Consider the following 17,091-nt stretch of genomic DNA (forward strand, 5'->3'; position numbering starts at 1 on the left):
TTGCAGAAAGTATATTTCGAGCCGAAATCTTTGCAACTACACTTACCTGCACAGCGCCTTGAATTATTTGAAAAATGTCGAAGATGCTTCTCAGTTTTCCTTCAAGTTTTAGGGGATTTACACGGTGTTTGGAGAAGAATGCATGTGCTGCGTGCACATCCCAGGATGGAAACACTGTAACTGAACTTGAAATCAGGGCGTTCCAGTACATTGAGATTCAGTTTTTAATAAACCCATTTGTGTAAAAGTGCAATGTAAAAATATAACATAATATTCACTGCAGCCGTCGAAGTGGCATCAATACTCCTAAATAAAGCGTTCGTCACTTCACAAAGAGAGCAAATACATAAGTAGGGCTGCACGCGCACATTTAAAAAAGGCAACAACAGCGAAAAACGAAGAAAAGCCAACTCAATAAAACTCCTCAGGGGACACGTGAACACTACTATGTACATTCTACAGATATCACTTCACAAGCATACTTTGGCAGCAGTTGATGTGACCATGACTACAGCGAGTACACTGCTAAGTGTACACACTACGTATGTATGTATTGTCTGGGACACTATTATCTGTAATCCCCAGTTCGCAGCAGAGCCATCCTCTGTTGGCAGTGTCGCGCACCATGGAGTACTAAAGCGTACTAGGCCATACCGATATAGTCTTTGAGGGGAGGCCGCACAGACCGGTGCGCGTCATAGAGTGTCGTCTGCTACGTATGAAGCCCCTGTCGTCTGCGGACATCGCAAAGCAGACGACATCCATAGGTGGGGATGCATGACGCACGGTTGTGCGCGACCTCCCCTAGGAGACCGTATTGGTGCAGTTCCGTAGTGCGCGACACCGCCGGTGTGGAACCGCTCTGCCACGGGATGGAGCTTACAAACCGTGTAGCAGACAGCACGTACACACACAAGGAACTGAGTATGTATACTGGCTCGGCATCTTCATCTATAGGTTATATCCTATGTTCAGTTGTTCGCGGCAGCCTGTCACTCTCAGGCAGGGACGTACAGAACACTCAGTGGCTACATCATATTACATATACACGGCATCCAAACATGAACAGTTTGTTCGTCGGCTCCTGCAATGTCTACGTACTTTTAACCCTTTCAAACTTGGCGCAAATTATCGTTTTCTGCTACAATTTGCGAAGTGAAACGAGATCTTCTGGAAGGACCTCGTTACCCGGTAAAGCAAAAATGACCAATATATTTGGATGCCATGACGTCACGCGGATGCGTTTTCTGCGATGTGCCACAAGAGGCACGACCGAACCGCTATTCGTTGCAAGCATAGTCGGAGCTCGTGAAAGTGTAAGCATTTGGTAACGACATGGCAGACAATCTTCGCACGCTATTGCCGTTAGAAGTACACGTAGCTAGGACATTCATCACGTCCTAGTTGCCTTATCAGAACAGGTCCCTTCTGGCGTTTTCCACTCAAAACTGTGATGGAAAACGAAACTTTATGCCATGTTTGACCGTCGGAAAGTAGTAGTACTTGCAGAAGGCGAAGGAACCCTTTGCTTTGGACACCATGTGTATCTTGTACATGTACGGTTGTGTTGAAGTGAGTACCGTTCGTATATACACAAGAATATACCAGTTATGGCCCCAATTACTGGACACGGACAACATGTACATTCAAGACTGCAACGAGCACACAATATAAATTAGAATCTCAGCGATGTACATTGCGCAGTCCGATCCGCAATGGCGCAACAGGTTTACGTGTTCGTGCCTTCAACATGTTCTCACTTCTTCAGTTCGCACTCTGAGATTCTATGGGGGCTGTACTGGCTGCACACGCTCGCACATGTCTTCCTTGGACAACAGACACGCAGGAACCTCATTGTGACCAGTTCCGATAAATAATCGCGCCTAACCTGTAGTGGGTATATTGTATGCTATGAGATCGTTACAAATGCAAGGCGGTCAATCCTACGAAATGCTACCGTGTCCTAAGGACTCGGTATTCTTCACAATAAATGTCATGTCTGTCATGGTCAATGTTCCTCGTGAATATTTTTATGCGGATAGGGCGGCATTTAATCGAACTCGAGCTTTAAATCTCGACTGCACTCACAGCCAAAGGTGACATCGTCGGAAACATATCTGTCCTTCGGTTCGCGAGCAGTGCGACCGCACGAGGAACATTGCTGAAATGCACTCGAAATCGTGCGCGCGTTCAAAGTCAAATGACAGAGCACTCTGTGAGATGTCTTGAAACCCCCAGTGATTCACCCGTTACGATTAGAATGCTTCTCCACTCAGGTCCATTCGATTCAGATACAGCTGCGCTAGAAACTCCCCCGATACCCTTCATGCCTCTCAAAAGCGATCGCGATCCGCCGATAGCCGCGTCAATTCGCGAGGGTCCTGCACGTCCTTCTTGACGTACACTGGGTTCTCGAACGTAGAAAACTTGCGACCGAAACGCATGCGCACCGGGTATTTTCTTCGATACAAAATTATGACCACCATGAGCATAAGGGCAATTGTTAATGGTGCTGCCACGGCGACGATGACAGCCAGCATGGTCACGTTAAGTCCTTGCTGAGTTGGCGTCGTGTCTCTGCTTCGTGAGTCTTTGCTGGACTGTAAGTTGACATCTTGGCCCTCCAGAGATGGAGTCGGCAATAAACTGGACGGCCTCGGGTTGAGATGCGCCAATGGTCTCTTGGGTTGCCCAAGATCCTTCTGGGCATCTCGGGAGAAGACGTCTTGCTGATGATGTTTGGACCATTCCTGGAACAAAGTGGCGGGAAAACTTCATGAGACTGCGCAGAAAAAAAAAAAAAAAGAAAAGAAAACGCCAAGGAAAGCTATTTAGACACACCCATAGATTCTCGGTTCGCGGATGTAAAGTTCTCCGACATAAATCTCTCAGACTTCCTCTGCGCTTCGTGTTCCCTTCCCCCTTTTTTTCTTGTCTTTTCTTATATGAGTGAGTGATACAATACGTGCCGCAACTCAAGGAAGATCCTCGCAATGATAGCATGCGGCGGAGGATTGCGAGTCGGATAGTGCAGAGTCAGAAACATATGCTATTGTTCCTCGTGCCGTGCTTTTATAGTGCTTATAAACTGCGATATGATGACAAACAATGAGATGCGTCTCTTTTCAACGCTTGAAAGAAGCACGACTCTTTACATAAACACTCTATGACTCTTCAAAACGAATCGAAGCAAAGCGCCCTCCTTTTTTTTATTCCGTGTTAGCGCCGCGAAGCAACTGTGGCTATGAGCGGCGTACAGATGTGGACAGTTGGAGAGAGGACAGCAAGAAGGAGTGGGGGACAGGGGGGCGTTAGTATGCGTCCTGGACCGACTTCAGGGGGAACTGTGCCGGCGTTCGTCTGGAAAGTCTTCGGAAAACCTAGGGAAAACCTCAGACAGCACAGCCGGTGGTAGGATTCGAACCCACCACCTCCCAGTCTTCAGCACGACCTTGGCTACCACCAACAAGCGGGACGCCTTAACCCGCTCGGCCATGCCGCTGGTAGCGCCCTCCCTCCTTGTCTTCGAGAAGCCGGTGACGACCGTAAACGTAAGACATTTCGGGGACATCCAAGCGGGCACAAAGTTTTGGCGGTCACGCTGAGTAATTCCACTAGTTTTAATCGTTCATTTTCTTTCGCGTCACTTCATTATTAACCTCACCAGGCCCTAGCGGTCGTCGCGCTGTCCACTGCAAGCGTTCCGGAGTATGCGGCTCCACAATCGTTGAACCACACTATCCGTATTACGTCTGCATTAGAATCCAATCCAATCCGGCTGATAGCGACATACTATGAACATGCTACAATAGCTATAGGTCACGGATGCGTGTCGCAGTAGCGTCCAGAAGTATAGTAACAGTCACAACAACGTTGGTTGCGACAACCGCGAAGACAACGGTAAGTGCAGAATATTGTTCTGTGGAACGACAATCCTGGAACCACCACGTTAGGAATAATGCTCACGCGAGGCGGTTCAAAGTCTCGTAAAGCCACACGTGGGAACGCGAGCTATATTGTTTCTCAAATCTGGCACGTGAGAGTGACTCGCACCGATGAGGGCAAAGGAGAAGGGCAGGACCGCCCCTGTCCTTGAAGCACCGACATGAGCGCAGTCTCTACCTTGCAATCATCGGACACCAATTGCCGAATCGTCTGGAACGCACGATGTTGGGGGGGGGGGGGGGGGGGGCTTCGTCGTTTCGTACTACGAATGATGTGACTCATGGTGAGGTGTCTCTCCACGGTTTTTATGCGTTCAATGAGCAAATAAAACCAACGAAGACACCACGTTCAGGGTTTTTTTTTTTTTTTCACGATGAAAGCACTCCCGAAAGATGTCGTAAGGTTATCACGGATATCACGAAACAACGCATCGAATCTTCGAAGCTCGAAAATGAAATATGCGCATAATAATGCATTCAACTGCGCCAGTTGTTACCCAATAATCTTACCACCTCTGAAGTGCCCAAACGAATCAATTCCTCTTAGCGCGCGACAGCAGAGTGTCTGCGTGTATTTAGCGGGTGCCTTCCACCACGTGAAGGAGACTTTAGAAGTCGACCGGTGATAGTAGAATAATAATAATAGTAGTAATAATAATAATGCTTTATTCACAAAAGCGTGAAATGGAGGTGAACAAAAAGCCGCAGGCATATATACGAGGGCCATCTGTACCAACCGTATATGAACGATATGTATACCAGAACAACACGGCAGCCAGACAACGCGGTATATCTCGGCGACATCAAACCCCATCCAGTATTTCACGATGTGGATGGAAAACTTCAAGGCGCCGAAAGCCTCTTATTTTGTACTCATTTTTCTTGCGCACTTCTGATTTTGCGCAAATAGTGGACACGTTTGGCAGCAGAACGGACGCGTGGTGATTGTTGATCGCATACCGAAGGGTGCATATTTGAATTATTTCACTGACGCAAGAGTTGGCTCGCAGTAACTCATGGCCAGCAAGCTCGTCATTTCCCTAAATACAGTACAATACAAGTAAAGACTATGGTACCTATATAGTCAGAGAAGCGTTCTTTATTCGAAATTCGGCAGCTGACGTTTCTTTTTTGTTTTTTCCGAAGAATGTTTTTCCCGCATTCGCAGCAAGATGATGTCCTTATCATCGCACGATGAATTATATATACAGAAGCGTTGCGCCAGTAAGTGTCCATAACAGTTCCGTACACGCGACAAAGACAAATTGATGTACTCGAGGATGCGAAAATGGAAAAGTTATACCAACCACAAGACGCCCGTGTCTCGAAAAGTATCGAGCAGAAAGCTCGAATGCTTATTCCTCCTTGAATCGATGGAGATGGCTCCGCAATGATTTACGAAATACGCGTGGCGGAAAAAGAACCGCGCCTGGGTGTGAGAATAGGCATATACCACGTGCTATATAGAACGAGAACGATAATGCTCACAGAAAGAGCGACGCTAAGTTGACTGCACAGATTTGGGAACATCCTGAACATGGCGTATCGCGCGTCTGTTTCGTGCGCTAAAAAATTAGTATACCATTGGGATGGTCAGCAATTGAGCAATCCTGGCAAAGAAAAAATGTTCGAGCGTTCGTTAGCAGTTTGTCTCGGGCAACAAGTGATATGTAAGGAGAGCTGCTCGTTTTCGGCATCTATTTTTCCTCAAATTCAAGGGGGTTTCGAAAATTTTTCGTTTCGGCAGTACTTTTTATATTAGAAAATAAGCGCTTGTAATTTAGGTGCTTGTACTATATCATACTATATTAAAGGAATACGATAATGCAGCAGTAGTAATGCCTGCATGGGCCCTTGATGTAATGCCTGATGGGCCTTTTCTGGATTTTTTTTAACGAGATAGCATTAAGAGTGCTAAAATGGAAAAAGCTGTATGTATGTATATATATGTGTGTCTGTGTGTTTGTGTATGTGATGAGATGGTGAAGCCTCACCGAGACAGTGGTATAAGTGGACATGTAAAGGGGATATAAGAAGGTAAATGTGAATGGAGGTATCAATGATTTGAGATTGATGTAGTCGAAGGTAATTAATAGTAAGAGGTAAGGGTAATTAAAGGCAATTCAAGCAAGGAAGATGAGTTTAAAGGTAATGAATGTAAGGTATATGCAATTAAGAGAAAGATTAAATGAAATTGAACAATACCGCAGGTTATACCGGAGGTAATGAAATGTTATTAAAGCTAATTAACGTGAGTTAAAGGGGAATTGAGAGTAATTAATGCAAGTAAACGTAATTCAAGGGAATTAAGCGAATTCAAGATTACCTCATGTAGCCTGCGGTTACCTAAGGTAATTAGAGGGTAATTACAGGGCAACTGAAAGTAATTGAGACTAATTAAAGATTAATTAAATGGACTTACATATAGGTACTAATTGAAAGTGTCAAACAGGAAATCAAGCATTGACTGGAGGTGGACAACCGGAAGTTGTGTTTAGACTGGAAGTGGATACCCGTAAGTCAAGTATGGACCAGAAAAGGCGGTTAATGCCAACGCATTTCTCTCGCATTTACGGGTAATGGATCACTGGTAAATCGCCAGTGATTTTTTTCGAAATATGTCGAACTTGTAGAACTTGTCGAACATCTGGCGGGTGCCAGATGTCTTTTTGCCAACCACCGTCTAGGTCCGTCCGTAGCTTTATAGGGCAACGTGACAGTGCCTACAGCACGTAATCGCCAGATTGTGTTTGCGGTACGCTGAAATTGTTTAACCACCGCAGCAACAATAGAAGGCATTAAAGGGACTGTCGCATCCATTCCAGACTTGTGCCCGTTACAAAAAGAAACAACAACAACAAAGGAACTAAATACCGTTACTCCAGAAAAAAGTAACTAAATACGGTACTCGTTACCAACATACAAAAGTAACGAGTTCTCGTTACTCTCAGGTAACGAGTTACTTTTACGTTACCGCCGCATAGTTGAAGGAGCCAACAAACAGGCCATCACTTGCCTTCAACTGTTTATTAATGAGGAATTGCACTTCAGAAGAAGTTGATACTCGAAATTTACATTTCCGAAGTGGGGGTGATGAAAACACAAAGAAAGACACCGGTTTTCGTGCCACCGATCACCAACGGTTCCCAAAAGTACACGAGGGGCTGCATCATAATTTAGTGCGCTCAGAAGCTTAGCAAACACAAGAAAAGGCTAGAAGTCGAAACGAGTTTCTTGTAGCCATTACACAATTGGTGTCCATTCTTGGGAAAGAGTGATGATCGGAGATTACGGAAACAAGAGAAAAGTCAAGGGCCTTCGTTTAAGACGATTCAGGACGTCAACAACACATCCAGCGAGGGACTGCAATAATATTTTGAGTGACACGTGGTCGTGGGTCACGCAGTCAAATCTGCACGCATCGCGCCACACGGAGTGCCGAAGTGTGCTCCACCGCGCTGAAGAAAAGGAACGAGTAACGTCAGTAACGCGTTACCAATTTTTGTAACTGATTCCGTTACTATTACAATTTCTTAAAAAGTAACTGAATCGTAACTTCGTTACCAAAAAAGTAACCGTTACCAAGTAACGATTTAGGCACAACTCTGCTTTATTCCTCCTGGACAACTGACCACGGTATCGATAATCCCACGCGCAGTTTGTTATTCGAATACATGACAAGAGCAGACGCCGGATGTTGAGGCTATGCCGGAATTCCCTCTCTGTAGAAAGGGCGAAAACGTCACTCCCGAAGAACCAATGAGGGCGCGACCTTGAGAAAAGGAATGCCGCGGCCGTCTGGACGGCGCCTTTCCTCGGCCTCTCTCACTCGTCCACTTAGGAATTGACGTCACGGAGCTTCTGCGGCCGCAGAAGCAGCGCTTATCTTCAAAATCCGTTTATCTAACATCTAAGCGCTTTTCGGACGGAAACATTAGCCGAGTATATTGTCGGCCGATGCCGAACATCGTGGTATGTATCAGTTTGATAAATGGGTTTCCGTATCCGACCGTCCCTTTGAAACGCTTTTAACAAAAATCAATGGTAATCTAAAAAGATTTTGGTCAGAAATCTACCGCGTTTGGCACAATGCCAAGAAGATGCAGCTATTTTTTGATGTTTCACTTCGAATATCAATCCATCGATCGATAACTGTTTGGCGCGTAACGGCCATAGTTGTTTTCCCTCATCCCTTTTGTCCCCCCTCAAGAAAAAGAAAATCATCGTCTTTGCAGTCATGTCGTTTCAAGTGTTTTTTCGCCCTATCTTTCCATCGGAGTTGAAACGATCCGCATTGAGAACGTCGAGGGTGATCTTTCAGCAAATATCCGTCACCGGCAGCCTCGCCTCTGACCTGCGGATATGACGCGTGGTACTTGCATAACTCGTCCCTCTCGTTCTCTCCCAACGCGAGAAGTAGTGCAAACAGTGAGTCTTAAAGGGACCTTGAACAAATTTTCGCGAATAGACCTCTCCCTGTTTGTAAACAAATGACGTCACAGCGTTCGACAGCGCCACCAATTTGGTAGAGTTGAACTACGCTCCAAGCTAGGGGCGAACAAGGTCACGCCCCAAAGCCACGTTCTTGAGGGGATTGGTCCCTGAAAGGGACGCGACCTTTGGTCCTACTGTTCTTTCAACAGGGGGCAGCGAACAAGTGCCCATTCGTGGAACCCAGCCCTCCCCTTCCGATATGCTTCCGTTTCAGTCTGTCTACCAGCGTCATGATGACGTTTCTCGGGTAGAGGTCTATTCCGAGTACTCTGCCGGAAACGGTTCTCACGATCCCTCACTATCATAAACACATATACTTTTAACCGTATTCAGTGCACCGTAGGTACCACGCAAAAAAAAGCGGGGCGTGACCGCCGTATACATCCCTTGAAGCGGGCTTGCGTCATCAACTTCAAGTCCTCTCGGCCAATTGTGGACGATCGGAAGCACACACCCCGCGGGACCACGTGGGTGCATGGTTTCGGTTTGCATGGTTTCGTTTTGGACAACAAACGATGCTGTCGTATATCTGCAGTCGAAATCAGTGGAAATATGGCGAAACACAAATTGTCAGTGATGGCAGAAGAGATTATGCGACGCACAGAGCGTCTAGGAATCGTTCCGTACAAAGCAGCTCCCGAAAGGCCACCGACAAGGGCACTTTTTGACGAAAAAGAAGCTCAGAGAGGAAAACGTGCTCCGGTAACCATGTCGACAATCAACGGCTACGCTACACCTCTGGTAGTCTTCTGTGTCAACGATTAGATTCGATCTTAGCTCCAGGTCAAATTGAAACATATTTCATGACGCAAAATTTTCAAGCATGCTCGCGAATTTTGCGATTTCCTCGCAAAAGACCGTCCGCCAATCGGCAACATCCCCTGTGTTTAACGTCACGGGCAGTTCGCCTCGCAGGCGGGTCGTAACAGCCGCCGTTCAGGGCCGTGGTTTAATATAGAAAATTTTCGCTATTTGAATGATTTGCAACTTCATATTTCACAGGGTGAATGCTTTAGTACAGAGGAACAATGGTCGAAGGCTCGTCAAATATCGTTTCCTGGTCCCGTTAATGAGGATAGAATGTTGGGCGAGTTGGTGAAGACACATGGCAAAACGAAATAGTGCGACAACATCATTGGCATGAAGTGAAATGCTTGTCCGCACCAGAGTGATCGATCATATGGCGTTGCTTGCGAAAGCTTTGCATGGAGGATGTGTTGGATAGCAAGCGCGTCTGCATAATAGGAGTGGGCCTGATTTTGGGCACAGTCCCAAGCCCTCTCTCATATTTTCGTGCCCCCCCCCCCCCACACACGCACACACACAAAGAGAAAAGCATTCTGCGGAGCACAATGGAGTCAAAGAGAAATACAACGAACGGATGCCCTACATCAATACGCTTCCCATCAATTGGTGCTGTATTATGTCCAGAGTTCAACGTAAACAACAGCAATAACAAATAAATAGATGTCGTGATGATCAAAGGACCGAGTGCACGACGCCGTTGAACACGTCAGCTTTTTGATCCAACGCGCGCAGGAAGCTAACATACCCCTCTACTACATTTCCACAAAGCGTTGGAAAGCTGTCCCTATGTTGGAAAGCCTGTCCTATTGAGATGGTGGCTGGCATGGTGCAACAGGTAGCATATATTTGGTCTAGAAATAGAAAAAGTGTCGGCTCGAATCCCACTGCTTGTGCCTAAGTGTCTTTCTATTGTGCCGTTTACTGTTACGCAAAATCTTGCGTGGCCTTCTAGCAGAGACTGCTCACCGGCAATTACCTTCTGCTCGTCACTCAGTCGTGTAGTATTACGGTGCTTCGACAACCCCACACCGCCGCCCAACCGTCGTCACCGGAGAGAGATCGCGCATTATGCAACGCTAGACCACGCTTCTCGTGTTTCCAGAGACGCCATCTTTCCGCGCATCAAATACTCTCAGAATATGAGCGCAAAAAGCAGCAAAGGGTCCACGAACTCGCGATTGCCATCTACGAACTGCGAAAAAAGCGGGACTAAAAAAAAAGCCGCATAAAACGTCTCGGTGGTAAAACAGGACAACGGTGTCAAGGGTCGCAATCTCAAGAAAGCCACCCGTTGTGCTCCGTGACAGAGCACAGATATGCCGCGTGTTGGGGTCGCCCACGCCGAGGGCTATCTGGCTTTCGTCAACAGATCATCCTTGCAAGGCGTCTAAATCATGAGAAAAAAGTTAACGTCATTTGCAGGCCCGTTCGTAAAGCGCAGACAAGGCAGCCGAAGTCCGTGCCTGGCAGACAAACGCGAGCGCTGACCTCCCACTTGTTATGCGCGTATGAGATTTCTGGGAACGTCTGGAAATTGAATAAGACTCGCCCCCTTCCCATGTGCAGGGAGTGGATTACAAAATGAGTGCTGTCGGAGGATAGCGGTATTTTATATTATGTCGTTACTTCCGCATGCGTGCTGTGCTTTGAAGTGTCGTTTCTGTGATAGCATGAACGGCAGTGGGATAAAGCGGGGAAGTTGGTAATAGTTCATATTGTAACTACAGCACGGAGACGGGACGAACAGGAATTAGAACGAACGGACAGACAGACAGACAGACAGACACCTGCACTCTCAACTAGCGGAAATTTCATGCCTAGGAACCTTCTATGCACTTTGGACATTCACGACCACTTTGGCGATCGCAGCCACTTTTGGAGCCGTAACTTTCTTGCTTCTCTCGTGGAAGACGCAACTGCAGGGTGTCGGCTGTGGTTGATAGAATGAGACAAAAAATTCAGAAATGTACATGGTAGAAGCAAATGGAAGCCAAAAGAAGAACGTGTTGCACTGAGCCTCCTCATTTTCGAAAAAAAAAAAAAAAGAAGGAAACCCATATCTCGTAAAAGTACAACCAGGAGCATATTGAAGAATTACTGAAAAAAATCAAGCCGAGTATGGAGCGTAGCACGAAACGCGCAACAGTCGGACAGATCCACCGGCAAGATGTCACTGCACAGCATCTACAAACTGGCACGAAAATTCCCTGCAACATTCGCAGCGGACAAACTTTTGTAATGTTTTACAGCCTGGACACCGGAATAATCGATAATTCTCAGACATCAGAACGGATGCGCGCCTTCGATGCATTTGCTGGTGTCATACTGTCCCGCTTGAAAAATATCCCATATATTCCCATAATCATTGATGTAGTTGTTGTTCAAAAATATTTTTTCGTGACGCAAAAAAGTAAGAACCTTTACAGTAGGACGGGAGTAGGATATACAATGGAACCGCAAGCTGGGTTACGTGCACTCTGCACTTTGATGACGATACTGGAACGTAGCCGCTGAAACGAGCGGGGGTTTCTCTCTCTCTCTCTCTCACACACACACACAAATAGAAAGAGAGGTAGAGGAAGAGGCGAAATGCATTGCACTCTGCAACATATTCTATTTCCCTTGTTATTCGTTGACATCGTGGAAATGCGGCCTAGCCCTGTTATCAAAGCACTCAGCTTCTCCGTGTACCTTCTTATGGTTGGTGTTCTTTTCTGCTGTTTCGTCGCAGGAGTCGCCAAGTCGCAACCATGGTTACACTGTCTTATCGGCTCAAGTTCCTCCACAGTCAATGCACCATTATTAGGCAGGTTTTCATTTCATCTGCATGTCACAGGAACACCGTGGAACTGTCGTAACGGGGGGTGGGAGTGAAGACTCAGAAAATGTCAACCGTTAGGTTTAAGGTACCTTTTTAGAAGCGGGTACCCAAGAGCTTTGAGGTCCCCAGAAAAATAAAGGGCCGTCACAGCGCGTACTCGGAACCCAAACCGTGTTTTGCGCATACAACAACAAATACACTGATTATGATGAATCACGACAATCGGTGTTTAGCGCATTGCGCAGTAATGGCTCCTTATTCATTTTATTGCTCAAATGCGCTTGGGTTCTCTATCCTAAACTGCCTAATAGACCTCTCCCTGTTTGTAAACAAATGACGTCATAGTGTTCGACAGCGCCACCAATTTGGTAGAGTTGAACTACGGTGGAAGCTAGAGGCGAACTAGGTCGCGCCCGAAACCCATGGTCTTGAGGGAATTACGATGGTCCCTGAAAGGGACGCGACCTTCACTCCTACTTTTCTTTCAATAGGAAGCAGCGACCAAGAGCCCATTCGTGGAACCCAGCCCTCCCCTTCCGATTAGTTTCGGTTTCAGTCCGTCTACCAACGTCATGATGAGTTGATGACGTTTCTCGAGTAGAGGTCTATAGACCCGTTTCTGCGGGCCAGGTGGCGCACGCCAGCAAGCAACATCAGCGCCCCAAAATACGCAACACGCGGTAGTTTAGCAGACGATGCGGCACTCTTAGAAATAACATCGTCTCGAGGTGTTCGCACTTTGCAAGGTGCACCGCTTTTTCTGTGGGTTTCCTAAAGGTTTTGTAGCTCTCGTGGACGACACAACTGCAGGGTGTTGCTGTGAGTAACGGTGTATACGTAGAAGAGATAAGGAAACTGAATTTTCGATGTAGGCAACCCAGGGTTTGCAGCAGCTGACATGTTACAGGCACGTCATTCCAGGTGCAGCTATTCAGCCTCGGGCCACTAGCGTTGCAGCGCCACTCGCAACATAAATAAGGAGTTTCCCAGAAAGTGAGCCTATTCAGAGCAACATTCTTGTCGATGAACAGAAGACGTCGCTCAGCATCGTTTGTGTTAACAACTGCCTCTGTAGAGACGACTCCGTCCCTCTACTTGCAACATGTTGTACGTACAGTGAACCATGAACAACAAAAACATTACATTAATGCGGTACGAACAACAGACAAGGCAACTCCTATTTAATGCGAATAAGTACGAATCTGCCAAAGTACTTTCTGTAATCCCGACTGCCGTATGGGTGCATGCAATTCGCTTGCTGGCTGTGGCTTTCAGAACAAAAAACGGGTCGTATCGATTAAAAGACAAGAGAAAATGGAAAACAGAAGAAAAGGAAGAAGGAAGGAAGGAAGGGAAGAGAAGGAAAGGTCAGCCGGTTTGCTATTCCGCAAGTAAATAATGGGAAAATAAAAGGAAAAAGCGAAAGAAGGATGAAAGGGACGAAAAAAGAAAAAGAAAAGAAAACATGAGAGTAATGTGCAACGAGGGCGAGATTTGAGGGTGGGGCCACTGACGGAGGAGATGACACAAGTCGTGATGCCACATGCTTTCAGAAGGGTCTCGTGTCAAAGTGTCTTGCACAAAGGAATGTATAGGTAGCACCTTGGATGTCAATGGTTTGTCCCTTGTGTGCCTCACGCTGGGGCCATGGGCACGTATGGACAATGTCAATGTGGGAGTCAAACGTGTATTTTCAGTCTTCATGCTTACGGAATTACGCATGTTACGAATTTCGAGCAGTTGTTCAGCAAAACTAGGATGGCATTATAAAGTACAACTACTTCTCCTCGCGGAATGAAAGAACGCCAACACAAAAGGAACGTTTCGTTCTCCCGTTCGTTGCGTCCTTCCTGATTTACGAGGGAAAGAAACCACAATTCACGCTTTCCCTCACCCTCTCCTTCTCAAGAAGGCCGGCAATGCGGAGCGCGCTCTCATTGGTCTCCTCAAACGATTCGTCCAATCACCGCGGGAGATCGTTTGAGGGACACCAATCCGAGGCCCCTCCGCCTTGTCGCGCTTCTTGAGAACGAGAGGGAAAGCGTAAGTCACGCTTTTTCTCTTTTTTCTGTCGATCATATATCACGAACGACACAACGGGTAAACCCCGTTCCTTTTTAGTTGTCGTGAAGGGAATGGAACCTTTCTTTCCGCGAGGAGACATTTTTGCACCTCAGTGCCTCTTTAATAATTGATGTGGCAACACGGCACACACACAAAAAAAAAGGTCTACCGGACTGCTATGAATGATCGCTTAATCGTAATGCCATCTTTGCCTTCTCCTCTTCGGGACTCTATGCACCCCACTCATCAGCTATAAAACAAAGTCGCCATTGTTGTCGCCTTCTGCATTGGAGGTAGTTGACGTAAAGGGCACTGTATTCCAGTCTCCAGCCTGCGTCGCACCTGGACGTACAGGAGAGCTTAACTAGATTTAATTTCAACTGGGTTCCTAATTTGGTGTTATACAACGACGGCAAATGACACGCCGGATAAAGTGCACGAGGAGAGAAAGAGAAAGTGAGTTGAGACGAAAGACTCAAAGCAAAAGCAAACTGCGAAAGCGAACAAAAAGCTTCCCCGTGATTAGATCGTAGAGCCTCATGATTCATTAGCGAGTTTCATTAGGAGCACACTAAATTAATGGAGACCCCAAAGCAAAGGCAAAACGATAAGCGAATATCGGATTCCGTTCGACGCGCAAGATGGCGGACGTGCTTCGAATGACAGATGCTATCACATGCGCTTCTAATCGGGGTTCACGGCACAGAACGAAGAATCCGAGACGTGCGAACAGATAAGATAAAACAGAAAGCATATGCGCTGTCAAAATAAGAAACCTCGTACGCTCCGCAGCAAGGTTTCACCGTGTTCTCAATCGCAGCTTCTGAAAATGAATTGGAAGCGAGTTTCTTGAAGCGCGATTATAATCAATGTATGCTTCGCACAAGAGAATGGATCACCTTTACAATGATTGAAAGCACGCGACACGGAACAGATGTGCGAGGGTCGTTCAAGGTTGACAGATACTTTTGCTCGAGAAAAATCAGTGATCAAATGTATAACTTTCGTAGGACGAACCGCAATCGTTCTTGGGTCTGTGCTCCATCGTCGGGTTCTTCATCTGTTCATAGACTTCCTGTCGTCCACTGGATTGCTCCAGACGCTTTAGTCCTTTCTTGTATTTTCATCCTTCCTTCATCATCTTCACATAATGCTCACGTGCAATGGGGTAGGGTACCGCACCACCGCGGTGAAACACCCCATCTCATCGTCATCCTTTATTGTTCTTGGGTCAGCGGCACGTGCAGCAGCGGCAGCTATCACGGTGGTGAGCAGTGTGTTTGTAGCTGTGGAACAGCGATGGATACTCAAGTTCCTTGTGAAGGAGAACGTCAAATCAGCTAGGATTTTGCAAAGATTACGGGCACAGTATGGGGAACAAATGATGTAAAGGGGAAGAGTGTATGAATGCCACAGACAGTTTGTGCGGAAAACGGGATATGGTGACGAATGGACCACATGGACACGTTCGTTCGACTGCAATCACACCAGTGAACATCGCAGGCGATGAGAAAGCCACCCTCGAAAGCCGGCGAGTAACAGTTCGCGACACTGCAGCCCAGCGTAATGTTGGTGTCGGTAGTATGGAGACAATCATTCACGGGCACTTCCTGTTCTGCAAAGCCTGTGCAAGATGGGTTCCCCGACACCTCACTTGTGGCCAGAAGGGAGCGCGCATGACAGCCTCTGAGCTCTGCCTCTGAGCAACTGCTGAACCAGTTTCAATCCGAGGAGGACGAATTTTTGCAATCAATCATCACATGTGATGAAACCTGTATGCATCATTTCACGCCAGATACAAAAAGAAACAGCATGGAATGGCGACATAAGACTTCCCAGCCGCCAAAGAAAAGCAAGATGCAGCCGTCTGCTGGGAAGTTCATGGGAACTGTCTTCTGGAGCATGCGGGGTGTTATCCATGTGGACTTCTTGGAGCAAGGGGGTCACGATCAAAGCCCAGTACTACTCCACGTTGATAAAGGGTGCGTGCGAAACGCAATTCGCGAGAAAAATCCTGGGATGTTGACCGGAAGGGTCATTCTTCATGACAATGCCCGGCCTCGCACGGCGAAGTTGACGGTGACAACCCTGGCGGAAATGCGCTGGGAGGTTTTGCCCCTTACAGCCCAGATTTAGCCCCCAAGCGCTTGGAGGAAAGACGTTCCACACAGATGAAGCCCTCCAGAAAGATGTCCTGCAGTGGCTACGACAGCAGTCCACTTCTTTCTACGCCAAAGGCATCGAAGAGTTGCCACAGCGATGGCGTCTAGATGCCCACGGTGAATACTTTGAAAGGCTGACGTGGTTTGGTGCTTCCCGAATTCTCCATTTTGTATTTAAAGAAATAAAAGTCTCGCTCAACCCTGAACGACCTTGTAGTTAATGCGTTTTGACAGGTGACTTGTGAAAGAACGGAAGAGAAATGTCAAGAAAAGAATATGGGAGAGTTAGAAAGCGCTTCGAAATTGATATCGTGATATAGATCTGACATAGATCTGATGATATTGATCTCTAGGACTGGAGACGAGGGCGCGGGAACGTTTGCAGTGCAGGCCACAGAAAACGTACCAACAGAAAAGAAGCAAAACAGAGGAGGCGCAGGGGACATTTACTTAATTGGCGTTCGCCTGCTCAGACAATAAGCAAAATTGCTCCCTAATCACACTGCCGACAGCGCCCTCTGTAGCTTTGTTACACCCGGATTTCGTCGTGCACGTCTAGACTGCGCTTTAGTTGAATGATGATTATGATGATCATTGGGTGCTTTATCCGTTCCAAGACAAAGACAGTGCATGCACGAACAACATCCACATTGGGGATTGTGCAGGATTTTTTACTGCGAGGGGTCTGCTAGAACTTAATTGACGGGTATCATACCCACTTCTCGTGGCTACCGCAGTGTATACAGGGTGTTTGCTCTAACGCGTCCAGAAATTATATTTAAAGCGAGCGATAAAAGAA

The 17,091-nt window shown here is 46.9% G+C and overlaps 1 protein-coding gene across 1 annotated transcript in view; it reads right to left on the reverse strand.

Moving 5' to 3' along the window:
• Positions 1–210: 210 nt before the first annotated feature.
• The window catches only part of LOC135400847 (CUB and sushi domain-containing protein 3-like), a 49,500-nt gene continuing 32,619 nt past the window's right edge, over positions 211–17,091 (reverse strand). The window contains exon 3 of the mRNA XM_064632785.1: positions 211–2,750. Coding sequence (XP_064488855.1) covers positions 2,334–2,750 — 417 coding nt within the window. The 3' untranslated portion in view covers positions 211–2,333. The remainder of the gene's footprint in view (positions 2,751–17,091) is intronic.

Source organism: Ornithodoros turicata, chromosome 7, assembly GCF_037126465.1.
Source record: "Ornithodoros turicata isolate Travis chromosome 7, ASM3712646v1, whole genome shotgun sequence".
NCBI classification, from domain to species: domain Eukaryota; kingdom Metazoa; phylum Arthropoda; class Arachnida; order Ixodida; family Argasidae; genus Ornithodoros; species Ornithodoros turicata.